Source organism: Rhododendron vialii, chromosome 3a (genome assembly GCF_030253575.1).
Source record: "Rhododendron vialii isolate Sample 1 chromosome 3a, ASM3025357v1".
NCBI classification, from domain to species: domain Eukaryota; kingdom Viridiplantae; phylum Streptophyta; class Magnoliopsida; order Ericales; family Ericaceae; genus Rhododendron; species Rhododendron vialii.
Window position 1 is genome coordinate 34267153 of NC_080559.1, and position 21168 is coordinate 34288320.

Below are 21168 nucleotides of genomic sequence, written 5' to 3' on the forward strand. Positions count from 1 at the left end.
CTATCATCCACTGTTCATTCAACCGGCTCAAAAAGACATGTATATAGCTTCAACTTTTTTGACCAAATCTACTAACTTTTTGGATCTCAATTAGTCAATAAGATAACTTATCTAGAAAAATCAAATCTAGCCTTAGTGTTTTTTGTTTAAAGGAGTAGAAAATTTATATGGTTAGAAAATTTATTGTTAAAATTTGAAGCTTTTAACTTTGATGCATCTCAAAACAAGTTTGTAACTCCTAAAATTTTCAATGATATGTTTCTCAAATTCAATTTTTAATCTGCAAGCAAGTTAAAAAGTTGTGGCATATAACTATCATAGTTTTTGGGTGTCATGAGACATAAATAACAGTACCGAACACCTTTATGGTACATAATTCTAAGAATACGATAATAAGAGGGAGAAGCATTGCTTTGAAATTTGGGAAAAGAAAGAGAAAGGAGGTGAGAGTGAATGAGTGATTAAGATGGAAAATATAGAGAGAGTTTAGAGAAAAATTCACTATTTCTCCCTCTCTACTTTTTCGTATTTCTTTCTCTTTTCTCACTAACTAAAATGAGAGATGGGAATTTTTTTTAACTTTTCGGTCATCCCCATTTCTTTCCGTAACTTTCAAACGAGTAATTATTTAGTACTCCGAAAGTATAATCTCTCCTCTCACATAACATGTGCAAAATCATAAGACGTAATCTCCAACATCATCTTATTATCTTTAAAAAAAAAATGTGTCTCATTCGCTTAGTCAACCCCTTTAGTTGTATGAGCAAAACTTATAAAGTGAATAAAAATAATTTGAGGGCAAGGAATCAGTGATATCAATGACAGGAATCTACGTTTCATTTCCCTTGAATAAACAGCAAATCAACATTTCTATTTTCCAATATCATACTAATAACTGCCTTTTTCCTAATTTCCCCCACAGCAGGCCCCAAGTTGTGATTGTACAACTTTCTCTGATCTACTGTGGAGGTCATCAAACAAGAGGCATTTTTAGCTTCTATTTGTACAAGGCGCGGGAACGAATTCACCGCCGAATAGCTAACCAGCGATTACTAGTGATTCCGGAGTTGTTCGTTTCAGCCAATTAACACAAGCAAAACATGTTCATCACGTTACTTGGTAGTGAACTTTGTAATTTGTTTGCCATGCCATGCAAGTATATCTCCCACAAATGGATTTGTACATGCCAAAAAACACACTTTTCAGAATCCCTGTACTTGAAATTCCAAAGATGATGTTCTACATCAGATCAACCTACTTCATAATGCATACTCTCAGAGAGCAGCAAAACAAGATCCAGTCTTCAATAATTGAATCTATTATATGACAATGATACAACAAATTAATCAAACACTTCAATCTCTCTAAAGGCTCGAACATTCATTCCTACGAATGCAAGCACAAATCCACCAACACCTCACTTAGTCCGACCGCAGCCTACTTCGCCGCGAAATTCCAGAAACACAAGTGCAGCCCCATAATGAGCCAATGCACCCAATATCACAAAAACATGGAATATTTGATGACTGTGTCCGGCTAGGTCGAAAAACCCCGGCTTCCACCTCTCTGGGATCCGCGTGACATAAAACGCGGTCCCTGTCAAATACGCTAGTGCCATGACCAATTCATAAGCTAGGGTAACATTCCTCCTAGACTCATTCCAGTTCACAACCACGGCATGGACCGCGGGTACAAGCCCGAATAGTCCCATGGCCACGAAAAGCATTGCACGGAAGCCACGAAATTTACCGGTCGAAAAAGCAGGCGTCAATAGGGTTACAATGGTGAAAGCACCCATGACTGAGATTCCGGTGAGGTAAACGATCTGCCAGATCGGCTCACATTGGAAGATGTAGAAAATAGGAGGGAAGAAGGAGGTGATGATCATGACCGCGATGCCAACGTAGTCCATTCTCAGCAGTAGGATGTTTAAGTTGTGGGAATGGCAAGCGAAGAGGTGGCAAGTGCTGCTTGAGAGGAGGCAGAACATGGAGCCACACAAGAAGACGAAGAACGGCCACCGAGTAGCAGAGGTTTCGGGCGATGTGACCGTCATTCCCAGCGCTGCTGACTGCTTCTTCAAGTTGAAGTTTGTTGCCCCCTGTCACAATTGATCCAATTATTGGTAACTATTTGAAAAAGTGCGCAGTATTTATATATATGAGTAGATTCAAAGCAAATTTGATCAAATGACTAACCGAAAAGAAATCGTTTGAATTGTGAGAGACGTTGGCCTCCGCATTTGAGGGAAAAGGGCTGCAACAATCATTCAGACACCAAAAAAATGATACACAGTAAGATATTACTCATAGAATGCCGGAAGATTTCTACAGCCCCACTTAGAGATGTAAAAGTTAAATGTAGCAGGATGATCAATTGATCATTCAATACCAACTACCCAAGTCACATAATACACTTACGTGACCGAAAGCAAGAGTAAAAGTGCAAAAGCACCTTTTGAAAGCATCCCAAACTATTGAAGATTCAGGAGAGCTAGGATCGAGTTGGGAGCTTATGACGAAGGTTACAGAAATCCAATGGGAAGAACACAGGACAGAACCAACGTGAGTTCCACAGTGGGCACGCACTTTAAGGATGAGTTTGGCCTAACTTTTCAGGGGCTTTTTGGCACGATTTTTTTGGTTTTTTTTACTTAATCTTTATAAGATTCAGGTCAAGTTTTCACATTATATTTTTCATCTCAAGCAGAGAATTCGGGAAAATTGACTTCTTGGGTCTTTTTTTCCTGTCATATGGATTTGTATTCGGGCGTATCTTCACAAACATTAGCCCCCCACCACCCGCCCCCCCTCTCTCTCTCTCTCTCTCTCTCTCTCTCTCACACACACACACCTATCATTGATTTCCTCCTCTTTCTTCTCTGCCATTTAAACAACCAAAACACATGCAATTTGAATTGAAGGGAGAAAGAACTTGTCCGACAAACCTGACAAATATACCGAAGATATCTGCCACCTGAGGCACATCCATCAGATTACCAACCATCAACCCCACGAAAAGGGCAAACCCCAACAAATGCCTGTGCATCAAAAATCACAATTTTCAATTGCAAAAAAAAAAAAAAAACTCCTGTATGATCTTGTTATCCAGCAGAATATCAAGAAATTAAGGTGAATGTAAAGATTTACATGACCCAAATCTTGTCCGTATTTTCCAGTTTTTTAAGCACCTTTTTCCCCAATACTGAATTTTGATTTTTACCCAGAAAAATACAGAACTATGTACAGATTCAAAGTTCATCCAATATAAATTATATTGAGATTGAAGGCCTACGCTAGATCGAAGGCATACAGTAGATTCAATCTGAATATAACTAATAACTTATATATTTTTTGATAACTAAGTGTACGTAAACTGACCCGACACCTAGTTATATTCTGATTGAATCTAGTGTATGCCTTAAATCAAATTTTTTTGAATACCTGTCCATGGGCACGCAGTTTGAGAAATTATGATTAGAAAGAAAAGAGGAGCAGGAGAAGAGATTCAAGGAAACAGACATAAATGTACCAAAACATCAAATCCAGTGAATCAGAAAAAGAAATGGGGGAAAAAAAAAAAACACACTTACGTCCAAACGTTGAGAGTCTCATTATGCCAACGAAACAAGCTGAAAAAGGCATCTTTGAGAGGCCAATTGGCTCTGTAATAATTCAGTATGTACTCGTTGTCCTTCATGTACTCCGGCAATTCCTCAAACGTAACCAAACAGCACCTCTTGGCGGGTTTGTTTCTGTTCTCGGATTTCATGTTTTTCTTGTTCTTCTTCTTAGTACTGTCTAAGCTGATGACTTTCGGATCCATCTCTGATCTGGGTTTTGATCTCTTCCAAGCAGACCTCTCCGTAGTGCTGCCATTCATTGTACAGAGAGAGGAAGAAGAACAGAGCCTCTCTGCCTCTCTCTCTCTCTCTCTCTCTCTCTCTCTCTCTCAAATGAGCCTTGTCTTTGTCTGGGTAATAAGTGCAGTATTGGTTATACTGCAGCTGCACAACCAACTCCATTTAAAGAGAGATGGACTCGTTCCGTCCTGGGGCTTTCGATGCGTCCAGTTGGGCACAGGCATTTTGTTAACGTTAGGTCATCAACAACCTTTTTGTGTCGTGTCTTTTTTAGTAAAAAATAAATTAACCTTCGAATTTAACTACTCCATAAATACTCGACCATGGCCACATTACTAGATTACTCTTAAAAAAAATGTTATAGAAACAGACTAGCCATGTGTGATTGTGATACTATAAGTTCGATCTATATAAATTCCAAGGACACTCTACGTTAACATGAATTGGTTAGGCACACATTCGATCATGTTAGGGTCCGTTTCAAAAATCTTCTTATTTTATAAGTAATTATTTTGAAGTTTTGTTTTATAAAATTCAAATAAGCAGCTTATTTTCACATTTTCAAACTCAAAAATAATGTAAATGAAAAATAATTTTTCAATTTTTTTTGCACCGTATTAAAGATCTCAATGAGATCTATCAAACAAGATCCATAGTGATAGAAAAATTATTTGCGTAAGCACATGATTTTTGAGCTTCAAATTACCTTTTTAAAAAATAAGTACTTATTCACCCTTTTGTGAAACACACTTTATTATTAAAAAAAAAAAAATTCTTATTCCGGTTGTGGAACGGGCCCTAGTCCTTTCGCCCCTTTTTTAGAACACGTACACAAGGTGAGGTAAATTGCACTTTTTAGCTAATACCGATTGAGAACTAAAAAACAGCTGTGCATCAGTCTTAGTAAAAGATTAAAAGGTAAAACAGAAAAGCTAGTTCACAGCAGCTGTGCACAGATCCCGTTTTCTCCCGCTTCGGGTCGCACAAAGATGATCGGCCTAAATTCTGAAGTGATTTTGGGTGTTTTGTTAATGCCTCTAACGATATCGAACGAAGCTTATTTTTTACAAAGACCTTAAACAACATATTTTGAACAAATGAGCGACTCCGATCATCTATGTGCGACCCGAGACGAGAGAAAATGGGATCTGTGCACAGCTTGCTGTGCACATAGCACAGCTCAAGGTAAAATAATTGCTTGATGAATGGTACCTCCGTAGATCTACCGAGCAATTGTGCACTAGGTAAACAATAATTTATTATTATGTTTCACCCATACACGTTTCTCTCTCCTCTCAATCTGTGTGAGTGTTAGAATGAGAGAGAGAAAGGGGTAATATTTTATACTATTTTATAAAGATAAAAATGATAATAGAGAGGATTGGTGTGAGGTTGAAAGAAATTTGAATAGGTAAAATAGAAAAAGTGCATTATTGGGTAGCTAAAATACATATCTTTTGGTGTACACGCTCTTAGACTCTAATATTTCATTTTTGGTTGTCCCTTAAAAGTGTATATTTTGTAAAGTTAGTGACGTAAAAGTTAGTGCATTTTTTATTTTGTTTCTAAAAGTAGATTCCATTTTGAAATGTTTGTGAGTAAAAGTGTAATGACGATATTTCTATAAAAAGTTAGGGAAAGTGAAAGGTAAAAATTGATGCGAAATATATAATGATAATATGTTCTTAATAAATTGGAGTTATAAAATTGGACACTTATAAAAGAACGGATGGAGTAGTACTTACCACCTAGAACACATGGATTGAGATTTGCCAGTGTTAAATTGCACTTTACTTTGTGGTGCGAATGCCTTACAGAGATCATAGTAACGAGGGCCGTGATGATTAAAAAAAACAGTAATGCTACACGCACAGCAAATGTGCACAGATTTTGTGTACAGATTTTTTGTGGGGCTCACTACGGGTCTCACACAAATAATCCGAGCCGTTCATTAAATGTAAAACATTTTTTCAAGGGCCCCCGCAAAAATTCAGCTCAATCCAATATCTATAAGTGTTTGATTCAATTATTTAACTTTTCATTATCCTGAGATTTGAATGAAAAGTTAAATGATTGAATCAAGCATCTATGAGTATCGGATTGAGCTGATTTTTTGCGGGAGCCTTTGAAAAAATGTTTTACATTTAATGAACGGCTCGGATTATTTGTGTGGAACCCGTAGTGGGCCCCACAAAAAATCTGTGCACAAAATCTATGCACATTTGCTGTGCGTGTAGCATTACTGTAAAAAAAATTAACAAGGTCCTTGTGAAGGGGTCCAAATCAAGCTTGGAGGAGATACCGGAAGGTTTCTCCGCTCGTTAATTTTAGGGTCTTGAAATTAATCGAGATGCACACAAACTGAGCCAAACATCCAGTCATAAAAAAAAAAAGGGACTGAATCCAATAATACCATTTTCTGGACTTGGCCATTTCTTCATTTTTTCCTGTTTGTTGATAGCAAGAGGGTGAAAGGCTTGAGAGTAAATTATATTCACTATGCGTGGAAATCACATGGTTTCTACCGCCGCCTATGGGCCCCACAAATTTTTTTTTGTTATAATCTAAATCGTTCATTTTGTAGGGTAAGTCTATCCATAAAAAAAATCAGCTTAATTGGATATCGATAGGTATATCAAAACTTGAATTTTGGTTTATAGAATGAATGGTCATAGATTTTGAAGTTAAACTATCCATGACTGTCCATTTCCTAAATCAAAATTTGATTTTTAATATAACTATTGATGTTCGATGAAGTTCATTTATTGTGTGAATATACTTCTGCGGGCCTTACAAGATAAACAGTTCAGATTATAACAAAAAAACGCAATGGAGCCCGTAACGGGCTGTGGTGGAAAACCAATGTGGAAAGAATTTCATCTCGAAAGGTTTTGTTCCAGAGTACTCATTCCGTCCGGATTTAATAGTCCTTCGTTCAATTCTAACCGGCTAAGAAATGGGTTATATCTTTAAATCCGTAATGAATTTCAGAGCGAATATGAATCTTGTTTGATAGATCTCGATTAGTTCTATAATACAATATTTTCGAAATCACATAAAATATTATAAATTACACGATATAATCGATTGAAAAATGTCACAAACTCCCAAAAAAAACTATTAAATCTGGACAGAATAAGTAATTTTTAGTACTCCCTTCGTCCCATGATGTTTGGCATTTTTAGGAATGCATGCCATTTTTAAATTGCATATATTTTTCAATCCATAATGTTTTAGACGATTTTTTTAACTTTGTTTAATATAACAAATTAAACTCTTTCAAACAATATCTATATTGCTTATAAAAAACATTATGGATTAAAAGATATAGTTGATTTTTTCATAAGGCTGAAATAGTAAAAGTGCCAAACTTTATGGAATGGAGTGAGTACTACTATATTCGGTGACTTACCGTGAAAGCAACTCAAGGTTGCGTGCAATGAAATTTCACAGTAGTTTTTTTTTTGCAGCAATGAAATTTCATAGTTTTCTAAATCAGTTTGCACGCATCTCAACTAATTCTAGGATCCAATCCCACCGCTCAATTAAAACCAAAGCAAATGCTTCGGATCGACTAACCCCAAAGGATGAAATTTTACAGCCATCGTCATGATCCTTTTTACCTCCTCTCCTACGGCATTTCAAGAAAAATGAAACGAAAATTAAAAATCCCTGGATGGACGAGAGAAACCCAAATACCATGAAAATAAATCCAAGGATCACATTTTAATTTTTTATGATGTTTTTTGTTTCAAGCGAATGCGTTCCAAGCTAGAATGACAGAGTAGCCACATGTGTGGGGTTTGAGTGCAATTAATTTCGATTCTGGGTGTTTTCTTTTTAAGTCAAAATCTCTTCCGATAATGACTGGATGGCCACATGTGGGGTTTTATTTGAGTGTCAAATTGGGTTATTGGAATCCCCAGATAGAGGTTTCCTCATTTTCTGGGTGGGGAAGCTCAGCTAATTGAGCCTTGTTTTCTTTCACCTCGCAAAATAGGTTTTCCTCTTCCTGTAAGTACAATAATTTTTGATAACCGGATGTTAAAGTCAGCTCGCACGCATCTTTTGGGACCCTGAAGTTAGCAACCCGGCCGATCCTCCGGTGGCACCAAGGTTTGGAAATGTTTGGCCTGCACGGAATTCGAACGTTTGATCTCGTGGAGGACAAACACTTACTAGTTTTCTCATGTTCACTTGACCAAGTCCCTCAAGTTCTCTCTTTCTGAAATTTATGGGTAATGAAAGCAAATTAGGCTAACCCTCAATACCAGTGGGAAACAGGTGACCAACAATTAACAGCTTTTATTTGCTTGTTGACTTTGTTTTTTTTATTTTATCCATGATTTAATGTTTGGTTTTGCCCTTAAGAAAGTACAAAGCTCAAAAACCTTAACCCTAAGATGCAACTTGCTTATGCTGTTCTGATACATGCCAGCCCAATATTGGAATATTCTCTTGGAATTAACATTATTTTTCGGTTCATTAATTTTCGGAGGTCACGCATGTGGCACATGGTTCTTTCTTTTGTTTCCAGCTGTACAATGATGTTCTTTAAATACTAGAGCTATATTTGATTTGTGGAGATTTAAGTAGAAGAGTAACAAAATAATAAGGTAGCAAAGTGAAAAAAAATTGATTCATAGGGCTGATAAAGAAACCGAGCTCTTTAACTTGGTACTCGGGTTCGTTTGTTAAAAATTTGTTTAAGATCAATTAACTAAGCTTGAATATTTCTAAGCTCCTTCATCTTTTAAAAGAAAACTTTAATAGACCGATTTGCTTGTTCAACTTGTTTATACAACTCTAACGTCACTTTTCTTCCCAACTTGGATCATGAGATTTATGAAAAAATAAGAATAAGAGGAAAATTAGAGGACATATTTGGTTTTTTCCTCATTGTCTCTTCCGTTCCGTCAATAATTAATATCCGCCAAGGATAAGCTAAAAACATTTGTTAATGCTAAAAATGTCATTGACGGGTATTAATTATCAAAACACGTCTTGGTCTGTCATTTTCCCTTTTATATTTTGTACTCTCTTCCTTCAGGCCCCATTTGATAAACTTATTAGCCCTTAGGATTGGACTACCAATTCTTTGTTTAGGTAACCCAAAATAAATTAGGACTATTAGTCCAAGGGACTAGTAAGGTGGGCTTTAGGAGGTATGTGAATACCCTCTAACACTTGGTATTGGTAGTCCACTCCACACCCTTTCAATGCAAAAATACGAAAATAGCCTTGCAGATGTGGTGAAAACGTGAGAATTGCATACTGGAAATGATGGTCTTTTGCTTGATTAGTTGATTGTATGAATTACATGCAGTGATGGCTAAGGGCACAATTTTACCAATGATAGTTCATCATCAAGTTTCAGTTTTAGAAAAAGTACAAGTAGCCCTAGTTGAATCTCAACTGGGTAATAAATTTTCATCTTGTTAATAAAAAAATTTCAAAAGTATTTTTTTGATGTTCTGATTGTTTTCTGGAAAATTGGTTTGATCCGGAAAATATCCATCCAAAAATTAAATCAGTTTTGTATAAGGGTAAAAATGGACATGTATATTATCAATCCAATCATATCTCATGTGAAACAAACATGATATTAATAATCTCATCATCTAATTTCATCTCAAACAAACATACTCATTACTAATCCCTTCTTATAATCAATCAATTTTCATTACCAATCTCAACTCTAATTTCACCTCTTTACGAATCTTAACCGCCTATCACCGTTATCAAACGATGCATCAATGTTTTATTTTTCTTGAGATGTTTATCTGTGGATTCATGGTACAACATGGGCCCTTGCCAATCAGTCCATGATGTGAAATCCTTATGCCTGGTACACCCAATTGCATAGTTCGGGTGCCATGCATGGGCTGGAAAGGGGCGGAGAGTGAACGGATTCGGTGCCATGCGTGGGCTGGAAAGAGGCCGAGAGTGAACGGATTGGGCCTTTTTCTTTTGCATGGGAATGTGATCTAGAAAGGTAAATAAATAAGAAATTTTTGGGTGCTGGGTGGCTACTTACCACATCACCCGGCCGACGTGGTGCCCCAGTAACACATTCGGATCATTCAAAAGTGTATCGGACGGTCAAGATTAAAACATTCTCTCTCCTCTCAACCCAACACTCTCTCTCCTCTTTCTCTCTCATTTTTCTTTCTCCAAATCCGAACTGTCCAAAACCAAAATGGATGGCCCGGATGCGCCGAGCGGGCACCACATGGTACCCGCTTGGCACTGAAAATCTTCTCTAAGGAGTCCCACTGAGCTGCAGGCTCCCTTGCATGCACAGCTATCTTGTTTTCTTTGTCCAAGCAGAGGAGGAGTATTCCTGAATGCTTCCACTGTTGATTTCTAAAGTTGTTTCGTGTTCTTAATGTGCGAATGACCGTCTCAATTACCCAGTACGGAATCAAACTTTTGATTTTGTTGTTGAAGTGGACTACACGATATGCTAATACTGGAACGTCTGGGACCATGACACATTTGGGAAGGTAGAAATTTCCTGCTAGCTCGTTGTATGTTTTCTCTCCGCTTCGTTGGGGTCCTTATCGCGCGTATTGGCAGCTGCCTTGGAAAATGCAAGAAAATATTAGCCCACTGTAAACGGAATTTTATTGAAAAAGACAGGAAAGGATTGGGTTATTTTTCGAAATGGATTTAAATGCGAATGATAAAATGAAAGTCCACTGGAAGTAAAAAGCACATATTTGTGCAGGACTTTATGGATGGATGCATCTTGATACTGACTAGGGTCATATTCGAAGGGGAATACAAAGACGGCTTCCAATTAGATCAGGCTAAATCAGGAAAACTGAATTCACATATGAAGTGGTCGCCTCGACCAAACTACGCCAAATTTTGACTTTACCGGTAGTAGTATTATTGGCATTAATTTAATATCGTTAAAAGACAATTTTAGCGGCATAATAAGACAGCCAGGAATAATTACCCTAAAACGGTGGTTTTCTTGAGACTGTCGTTTTTAGTGACTTTTACCGGGCGTTTTTTAAATTACAGCCGGAAAAAGTATAATGTACCGTTGTTTTTAATACCGGCGGTTTATTACCGCCGTTTATAATAAAACCGACTTGCATAATATAAATAATATTATTTATCCTAGTTTAACCAAAATGCGGGTTAGCCCAGTTGGTTGCATGTGTGTGCAAAGATTTGGAGTTTCTAGGTTTGAGTCACGAGAAAAGCAAAAAATTAACTGCCCATTTCATTCCCGGCGGTAATATTTTCGACGGTTTTGTTTTGCCGTTTTTAATATTACTGGCGGTTTGTTGCTTCGCCGTAACCTAACCTCTTGGAAAGGTTCACACCCCAAGCGTAGGGCTAGGTAGTTGAAAGCATAATAACCGGTAAGACCGGAATCGTTCCCACTGAGAAATCTTCTTTAGCGAATTTGGATTAGATGTTGCATAGAGAGTTGTGGCATTCAAGCAGTCAACTTTGGTATTTGATTTGAATAACGAAATTTAAACTTGAAATTGAACTAGATTAGAGATGGTCAAGTCAAAGGGATTGATTACCCACGACTTAGCCGTCAAACGGTTCCTTCATCTAACTCATGAGTGGACTGAAACCGTCCGGATTCTACTAGAAGAATTAAAAGCTGAAGACTATTTATAACTTAATTCAAAACTCTAATTCAAATTGAACTCAATTAACGCAAGTGAGAGACGAAAAAGAATCGTTCGCACGCGTAGAATTATCAAGCTCGTAGCACGAGGCGATAAACTTCATTGATCAAAGAAGCCACCAACCCCATGATCAAAACTAGAAATCATGGGTCTAATTCATTCAAAATCTTGAAATTAAGCTAAAGTTTAAGAGAAACCATTTAAACCACTAAATTATAGAGTAAACCTCACCCCATAACCAAACCTATATACTACTCACTCATAGCAAAAAGACTAGAAAATATGCTTGGAAAGGTAAACATGATTAACCAATAAAAACGGAAATAAACTTGATTTATGAGAAGATCCATACAATAGCTACAACATTAACACATGAGAAAATATCAAAACACTTAAACTTACTTGAGTTGTTGAAGATAGAAAGCTTGAAAAACTAAGAACACAACATGAAAATCCTAGAAAGCAAGAAAAAGACTTTGGCCTAAACTAACTATCTATCTATGGCCATTAATGGCTTACAAAGCTATTTATAGGCCTTACAAATCAGCCATAAAAATGGACTAAAAGGTCCCCCAAAATATCCCAAAAACATACTAGAAGTAGAAACTTTCCATATATGGAAGGTTGAAAAAGTTAACAAAAATCTGCACTACGGGCTCTGGTACCAATATCTAAAAAATGTGGTATTGGTACCAACTGAACTGTCTTCCAATTCGGCATGATGGTACCAATACCTAAAAAATGAGGTATTGGTATCTCTGTGTGAAAACTGCAGAACAGGGTCAGCTTGGGCCATCATACCTTGTCGTGCTCCGACAGCCTTCCAATGCTTCATTACATAATCAACGGGACTTGGCGGAGGTATGCCATGTGGCCTTGGTCCCACGGATGTCATTGGAACCATCCTTGATGCGTTTGCCTTGCTTGAACCACTTTGGCACGTTCCTTGCCAACCTTGACCTCCGGCCAATCTCCGAGGCTTCTTGTGGCACCGTTAGGCTTCGGTGACAATAAAATGAGTACCGGGGGGCATTTGGACACTTGGTTCATCCAGGAATTTTAATTGGCATTCAAAACCGCCTTATTAGCACGTTTTACCTAAAACACATACAAAAATACCTTACGTGCAATATCGCATAAAAACGACAACATATATGTACAAACACAACATACTAGAGGACTTAAGCACCAAAAATATGCAGTATTAGATGCTTATCATTTGTTACTGCCGTTTTGGTTTTCCCGACAATTGCTTTATTGGCGGTCTATTACTAGCAGTTTTTAGACTATTACCAGCGGTTGTTAGTATTACTGGCGTTTTTTGGACTATTTTCGACGGTTTTCTAATGCCTCTAAAGGTAAAATTTGGCGTAGTATATCTTGAACTCTTGTAGGCTAATTCCTTAGCATGTGCCGATTATTCCGATTATACCCGTGGTTTCACAAAAGATATGCAACTCCAGCATCCTTCGCATTTTACAATAACCAATAAAACACGGGTCTTCAAATTGTAGAAAAATACCCACTCGTTGTATGTCGTCGTTTTCTGAGGTGCAGAATGATTAAAATTGTGCAAATTCCTGATGCAGATTTTTGGAAAATAACCAAAATACATAGCATCAGGGTTAGAAGGTTCATAAATAACTTCTGTCTACTCGATTGTATGCCTTCTTGTTTCACTTCAAGTTACTTCTTTGGCTCATTTTGTAAATAGACAGAAATTGGTAAAAACCTTTCTTTCCCTTATTTTTATGGGATGCTAAAAGCGAGATTGCGATGATGCCATATGATTGACTTTATTCATTATATTCATGATCTCGGCTTTGTGTGTTTCCCCACTCCATAGTCCATTGTGACGCATCCTTCATTTGCTGTGTGAAATGATTGCAAGGATGGAAGAATTGGGATTAGCTCCCCTCTATATCCTGTACCTTTGTATTTTTCTACCATCAAGCTTACAATAATGATTCGTTCGTCTTGTAAAATTTACAAACGAGAACATGTGTGTGAAAAATCAATTCAACATACCAATAAGAACAAAAAAAATGTTGTCTTTTCGTTATCTAAAATAGACGACAAACAGCATTTAAACTTAAATTGTCCATTTTATATAACCAAATTGAACCTGTTTATGCATGTGTATATTATTATCCGAAAGCTGATACAATAGCATTGTATCATCAGCTTATACATTGATGTGGAATTGACTTGGCAATTTTTAGCATGAGCAATAAAACAATGAACACATCAATAACTACAAATTAATTGACTCCAATCATCAAATAAAATCGTGGTAAGTTCTATCTTGCACAACTTAAAAAGCCACCCGAAGAATCTTGATTCCCACAAAATTACCTTGTAAAAACTTTAAAAAAAAAACCCCTACAAAACTCAACTTTCACAACTTTTCTCGTATATTTTATAGGCTCCACACAGATCCGAATCTGGTGGTAATCTTTTAGAAAGAAAAACGAGTATATTATGTTACAAACCAATGGAAGAAGAGTCATACTAGCATTTAGACAGAGTTTGTTGACTCGTTGTCTTCCGTAGATGCTTAAGATCCGAATATACTCTTGCACCATACAGTTACCCTTCGTCGCCCGGTCAACTTACGTCTACCCAAGTAGGTTACATTCTCTCTCTCTCTTATGTCCAATTCAAGTAATAATCTCTTTTTCGGTCTGATTAAAGACAGATAGCGCACGCAGGAACTAAAGAATTTCAAGAATGAAACTTTGATCAATTGGGTGGAGAGCGAATCCACCAATCAACCGGACTCCAAGTACGCAATATTCATTTCACTCCTTGTCATCAATACTCCTAGTCCCCAGAGAGACCGATCCAAAGGGAGTATACAAGTAATGATTTAACAAATATCACGTGATTCATCCGTTCAATCAATATCCCTGGCGTGTCCGTCCGATGGCTGCTGTTTAGAAATCTCAAAACAAACCAAGGGCCACGAATTCGCTAATTGTTTATTATCAAAATTGGAGCATATTCTTCAATTAAAACTGTTCTCCTCCTTTTTTCGGTACGTAAAAAACTAGGGGAGGCTCCCGTCCGGTGTCGTTTGGTCCAGTCCCGTTCAGTCTCGGCCAATTACGAGCCCTTTTCGGTCACAAAACAATGAGCGGAATAAAAAATATTGGTCGCACCAAAAACCACGGTAATCGGATATCGTTTGATATCAATTCAAAATGCATTAATCTTGTAAAAAAAAGAAGATACTATGTGCAACACTGGATTACAACACCTTAACACATTTTTCTAAAACTTAATTTGATTCGAAATGATATCAAACGATATCTAATCAACGTGATTTTCGATGTGGCCTATGTTCTAGACGATATTTCAAAAATGAACAATTCTGATCATTATTTTGGGCCCTAAAATGGCCCACAATTAGCCGAGACTGCAAGTTGTTTCCGATAGTGAATAAATTTTAGATAGATTTGTGAATAGAATTATTGTAACAAAAAAAGTTTTTGTTAACAATTTTTTTGTTGGTGTGAACGATATAATAAAATAATTAAACTCGTTGATTAATACTCTGTATGAATGGGGTAGAAAAAACGTTTAATTTTTTTTTTGTCTTTTTGCTAGTGGAAGCATCGCCCTAATTTCGTGATTGGGGACCTTCTTATTTTGGTCTTGTCGTGTGGTTTTTAAGGGCAGTAGTTGGATGCCAGCTAGCAAGGGAACTTACCGGTGACTAACCGTCTCGTTCCCAAAGAAAAAAAACACACACACGCACTAGTGCACAATGGGAGCAATTTTTATTTTTTTGGATACGGGGAGCAGTTGAATCTCTCTAGAGAAATTTCTCGAATGACAAATTTTTCAATGCCGAGCGGGTGGTACCACATGACAAGTGGATATCATGTAATATTTGTTCGGTACATTTGGACAATTCATTTCGGTTTTGTACGATTCAAATTTAAAATAACAAAAAACAGAGAGTGTGTGAGGGTGAAAGTGTTTTAATCTGGTTTGAACGGCTGACGTGGTACCCTTCCGCCACTGAAAAAATTCTCCTCTCCATCTCCCCGCTTAATAAGACCGGTCGTTGAGCTCCAATCCGAACAAAACAAACCCCCCCTCCCTCCCTCCCTCTCTCTCTCTCTCTCTCCGGCAGCTGCCATGGAAGAAGCAGCAGCAGCTGCCACCAAAGAAGAGAACCAGCAAGTCCTCAAAGTCCTCGAAGCCCTCAAACAAGCCTCCCACGACCTGCAATCCAACCCCACTCCGAAACCCACCGAGTCCAACTCCATCAAAGCCCTCCTCGAGCTCGAGACCGAGTCCGACTCCATCCTCTCCAACGACCCTTACCTCTCCACCCTCTCCCACCACCTCACCTACCTCAAGTCCATCGTCGACTCCCTCGAGAACTCCAAGTCCACCCGCCGCCACGGGCTGAGATCCTTCTTGACTCGCCGGGTCACCACCCACGAGATCTCCCGGGTCGCCGGGTCGATCGAGTCCGAGATCCAGGCCTGGATTGACCGCGAGTGCATCGAAAACCTCGCTCGGGCGCTGAGTAGTAGTAGTAGTAGTAGTAATGATAATAATAGCCATAGTTCGAGTGTCGACGAGGAAACCCTAATTCAGATGCTGGTACAATTCGAGAAGCGGCTCAATCAAGGGTTCAATCACGAGTTGCAGGATTTAATTCTGAAATCGAAGCTGTTTTCGGAGCTCGAATCGGTCCTCTGTAATTCGGAGCACTCGACACAGGTGAGCAGGACGGACTACTCAAGTTCAAAATTTCTTTAGAATGATAGTAGTTTTTCTCTGGAAAATATTGAAATTAATAAAATTCGCGCGCTCAACATTTTAAAAAGGCGCCTTAAGTCACACCATGCGCCTGCATGTGCAGAAGCGCGAGCACAAGCCTGAAAAGTATCTTGTAAAGATATATCTTAAGCTGCTAAAATTCGCGAGAGGGAAGATCGAGAGCATACACAATGCCTTGCTGAAGGATTATGGGACTATGAACGCGCCGGATCCGATAATTATTTTGAAAAGTTCAATAATCGTCCTACTAGGATTGTATGCATCTATAAAACCTTAATATTGTGTGTTTGGAAATGGGTATGGAAGTACAAGGTTGTATGCATCTACAATTTATGGATTGGTTTGAGGGTACCTACTCTAATTTTTTGGGTACTCTTTTTAACAACTACCTTTCATATGTGACATAAAAAGTTAAATGTTCATCCATCCAACATTGAAATTCTGCATTCTGTCATTGCAGGTGAGAGAACAGGTCGCTTTCGCCATTGCTGAGTTGATTAGGTTTAACAAAGACGTTTTCGTTGGGCAAGTATTGATGGGCCAAATGATTCGAGCCCTAATTTCAATGTCATCACCTTCTTCACTTAAAGTACTCTGTTCTCTAATAAAATCCATCAAAAGTCCTTTAGTAGACGAGATCGAATCGAACGGAGACATTTTCGATATAATCAAGTTGCTTAAATCCGATGAGTTGTCTATTCGAGTAATGGCGATGAACTGTGTACTTGAAATTGGGTATTTTGGGAGGAAAGAGGCGATTGAGGCGATGCTTATGAAAGGAGATTTGATAAGAATACTGGTGGAATTGCAGAGGGGGGAATTGGGTGGGGATTTGATAGAGGTGGGGAAGTGGGAGGAGGAGGAGAGTGGTGGTGTTGAGGTTCTAGGGAGGAGGGAGAGTGTTAGAGAGAGAAGGTACTTGGAGAGGCACACATTTGCTAGCTGTGTGGCTAGATTTGCAGTGCAGTTGGAGGTAGGGGAAGGGTTGAGGCAGAGAGAGAGGAGGGCTCTGAAGCAGGAGATATTGAAGAGAGTGAGAGAAGCTTGTGTTTCTGATGCTGAGGCTGCCACCATTGTTGCTGAGGTTCTGTGGGGTTCTTCACCTTGAAAATTTGGAAATGGAAACCAGAAAAAAGGAGATGGAGAAGAAAGTAGTGCAATCATGCTCGTAAGTTGGTCCAGACGCTCCTGACCGTCGAAAAAAAGAAAAAGAAGAAAAAAGAAGAAAGTAGTGCAGATTTCGGGTATATAAATTTTTAGTTGTTTTGATTCTTGGGATTATTATTATTTTTCTTTTGGGGTTGGTGTAATTATGTATGGGATGTAGCTTAATGGTGTAAAGACAGTAAAGTGATTGTGTAAAGTTGAAATTGCATTGATTCAGAATTTGAATCACAAATACAGGGTATGAAAATGGGATGTGTGCTCTTATTTGTTCAGGAAGTTGTCATGGTGTGGTTGATGTTTTTAGGATCATTGCCCGTTTAAGAAATAAGTAGTATGTGAAACTATGAGTTAATAAGTTTTATTTGCTTCATCATTTATTTATTTGCCTTTAGTTTTAGTTTTGATTGGTGATTTTATGATTTAAGCAATAAACAACAGCAATTCAGCCGAAATTATATTTTATTGCATGGATATAATATTACTACTGCAACGAACAAGTGAAAAATGAGAAGAAAGTGATTACACAAGCGGATAGTCTTGGAAACATTATATGGAGCCTCTTACCCACCGCTAAGGGTAAGTTTGCCTAACTTTTCAAATGATTTTTTTTTACGTTTATTTTTTTGCTTTCTCTGAATTTTTACAAGTTTCAGGTCAAATTTTAATATCATACTTTTCGTTCCAACGAAAGAAATCATAAAAGTGTAAAAACAGCTACTCCCTCCGTGTCAATTTACTTGTCTCATTTCTATTCTAATTGGATTAAAAAACTAGTTATATCTTTCAAGTGGTAATGAATTTTATATCCAATATGGATCTCGTTGGATAGATCTCGATTTGTTCTATAATTCAATGTTTTCGAAATTACCTAAAACATTATAAATTAGAAGAAATTAAATAGTCATCCTGTTTGATAGACTTATTTAAGTGCTCATCCTATTAGATTTAAATATTTAAGTTGACATCCTGAATTTTAAATAATACCTAAAACACCCTCTACTAATATTGACCCCTATATTATTTTTTAATATTATATAGATAATTTTGGGATTTACACAGGACTAATCTTTTGAAATTACTAGACCATGATCCCGTCCTCATCCCGAAAATTCCTCATCATCTTATACCCACCTCAGGATTGAACATATCCATTACGTCATATAATCAGGAAAAAAGCTCCGAGAAAAAACCCAAACAATATCGTCGACAGTGAATAGATTGAGAAGAATGGCGAACCGCCGGAGCACCCACCAACAATATCGTCCGCCGCCGTTGCTTGACAATCCATGCTCGCCGCCGGCCTGTCTCTCTCCTCCGCCTCGGACACCCACCTTCCTCTCTCACTCCTTCTCCTCTAGCTGCCATCGCTGCTCGACGATCCTTGCTCGCCGCCGGCCTGTCTCCCTCTTCCTCCTCTAACACCCACCGTCTTCTCTCAATCCTTCTCCTCTAGTCGCCGTCGCCGCTGCCGCGATTCCAGATTCAAGCTTAGAATGGCGATGTGCTTTACCCCACCTTTAACTCCGGCGTTCCATGCTCAGATCTATCCATTGCAGCGGAGACGGGATACCGCCACAAAAGCGCTACCCACTCTCGTGTTCTCCTCTCGAGCAAGCTGAGTTTGAGATGCACCAAATTGATGCACTGTGGTTGAACATTGATTTAGCACAATCAAAAAGAAGTAGGAATGTGGTGCGTACCTATATGGCAGAAAAATATTTTCTTATTTTGGTCACGATTTGGGTGCATGTGTTTTGATTTCTTCAAATTTTGTCGTGATTTCTGTTTATTGTAGTTTCATCGGAACGATTTTATGATACGTGTTCATGATTATGGTGATTTCACAAATTTTGTCATGATTTCGGAATGTGTGTTTCAATTTTTCCGAATTTTGTCATTATTTCGGTTTAGTGTAGTTTCGTGGGCACAATTTTACGATATATATTCATGATATTTTTTGTTTCATGGTGATTTCATAAATTTTGTCATGATTTTCAGTACGAGTGTTTCGATTTCTCCAAATTTTGTCATCATTTTCGTAGGGACGATTTTATGATACGTATTCATGACAAAATCATTGAGAATTTCAAGTAATATATCCTGAAAATTTATGGTAATATTTTTACGAATGTACGTTCTTGTTTATGAATATTCATTTTCAAGTTTGGTAGATGTTAGTTTTATTTTGAAAAGTTGTTTTTTGATTTTAGGTGAGAAAAAATTGGAGAGAGAAGATTATGAGAGAAAAAGAGAATGAGAGAAATTAGGAAAGATAAGGAGAGTGAAAAATTATAAAGATTAGGAGAGAGAAAGGGTATTTTAGAATTTATTTGAATTTGAGGATGGAAAGATAAGTTTTTAAACCCACTAGGATGAGGACTTAAGTATTTATATAAGAAAGGACCCCTATTTAAGTTCCCTTATAAATTACAAGATATAATTAATTGAAAAGTGGCACGAACACCTAAAAATAACAAGTAAATTGGGACGGAAGGAGAGTAAAAGTTCCGAGAAAAAATAAAGTTGATATAAATGGCCAAACTCACCCTAAGTGAGTATGATTGCAGTATTTCTAGAGCAATGCCACAATAATCTCTCGAAAGTGACCTCACCTCACCTCACCTCACCTCTCTCGGATAGTCTGGTTGTTTCTCTAGTCTAGATTATGGCGCAACTGTATAGATGAATGAACTCATTTTTGCCTTCTGTTTGGCATTTAGTGAAGTGCACAAATGAAACACTACCATTGACCATGGTCTATAATTCCCAGTCAAGTATTGAACACAAGACTTTTGAATGACTATTACCCATAGTCGCTGGGGAAAGAATCTATTATACTTCCTCCTCCGTCTCAAATTTCTCCTTCGGTTTCACTATTCCGGACACCTCCAAAAATTTGTATTTTTGAAATGTAAAATATATATTTTTTAAATCTATGAAACAAAATTTTCAAAATAAAAAACCTCACTATATATCTAAAAATATAATAAGTAATCTAAAAATGACACACATGCCGAAAAATGAACAAGAAATTCGGGACGGAGGGTGTAGCATTTTTTTTCATTAATGTTGATGTTGTTCGTTTCTTTTATCCAAAAAAACCCAGCCCATGGGGTTTTACAAGACTCCGAAGCCATTTATTTCCTTTTCACAAAAAATTGGGGCTGGAAAAGGAGTTTTCAGACCTTGTACTTGGCCTAACAAACGAGGTCACTAAATCGGAATTGGTCCAGGCCATATATGTCTGTCTGGCTAGCCCAAAGGATGGTCCATGCAAAAAGTTACTACTGCTGGTTTAGTGATTTGATCCAAATTGCATAAGTTTGGTGATTTGATCGAAATCGTCATTATTCTATTGGGATTTGCAAGAGATAACCTGTATAAAAATTTACTACTACTTTGTCAATAGAACGAAGGGAAATGATTTTTTCACTCTTTTTTTATTAACGCCACTCCCCTGCAAATGTATTTTTGGTGCAAAAATATATTTCAGGGGAGTGACGTTAACAAAAAAGAGAGTGGCAAAATCAGCGAATTTGTTTTTGCATGTTGTCTATTCAACTGAAAAAGAATAAAGTCCAGCTCAGCAGAAGTCGTTCTGATCTCAGCTCAACAGGTTGATTAGTTGTAATGGTGGTTAGTGTGGTGCTTTAGTAAAAGTCGGTTGTGATTAGTAAA

General features: G+C 37.7%; 2 protein-coding genes across 2 annotated transcripts; one reads left to right on the forward strand and one right to left on the reverse strand.

Moving 5' to 3' along the window:
• Positions 1–1199: 1199 nt before the first annotated feature.
• On the reverse strand, positions 1200–4060 carry LOC131320267 (heptahelical transmembrane protein ADIPOR1). The gene is made up of 4 exons (XM_058350923.1): positions 3593–4060; positions 2948–3040; positions 2199–2256; positions 1200–2101 (listed from the first exon to the last, which is right to left on the reverse strand). Exons 1-4 carry the CDS (start codon positions 3880–3882, stop codon positions 1418–1420), a joined length of 1125 nt encoding a protein of 374 aa, XP_058206906.1. The 5' UTR covers positions 3883–4060; the 3' UTR covers positions 1200–1417.
• An 11483-nt stretch (positions 4061–15543) lies between these two features.
• On the forward strand, positions 15544–17762 carry LOC131320268 (uncharacterized). Its single transcript, XM_058350924.1, has 2 exons — positions 15544–16263; positions 16784–17762. Exons 1-2 carry the CDS (start codon positions 15670–15672, stop codon positions 17429–17431), a joined length of 1242 nt encoding a protein of 413 aa, XP_058206907.1. The 5' UTR covers positions 15544–15669; the 3' UTR covers positions 17432–17762.
• The last annotated feature ends 3406 nt before the right edge of the window (positions 17763–21168 follow it).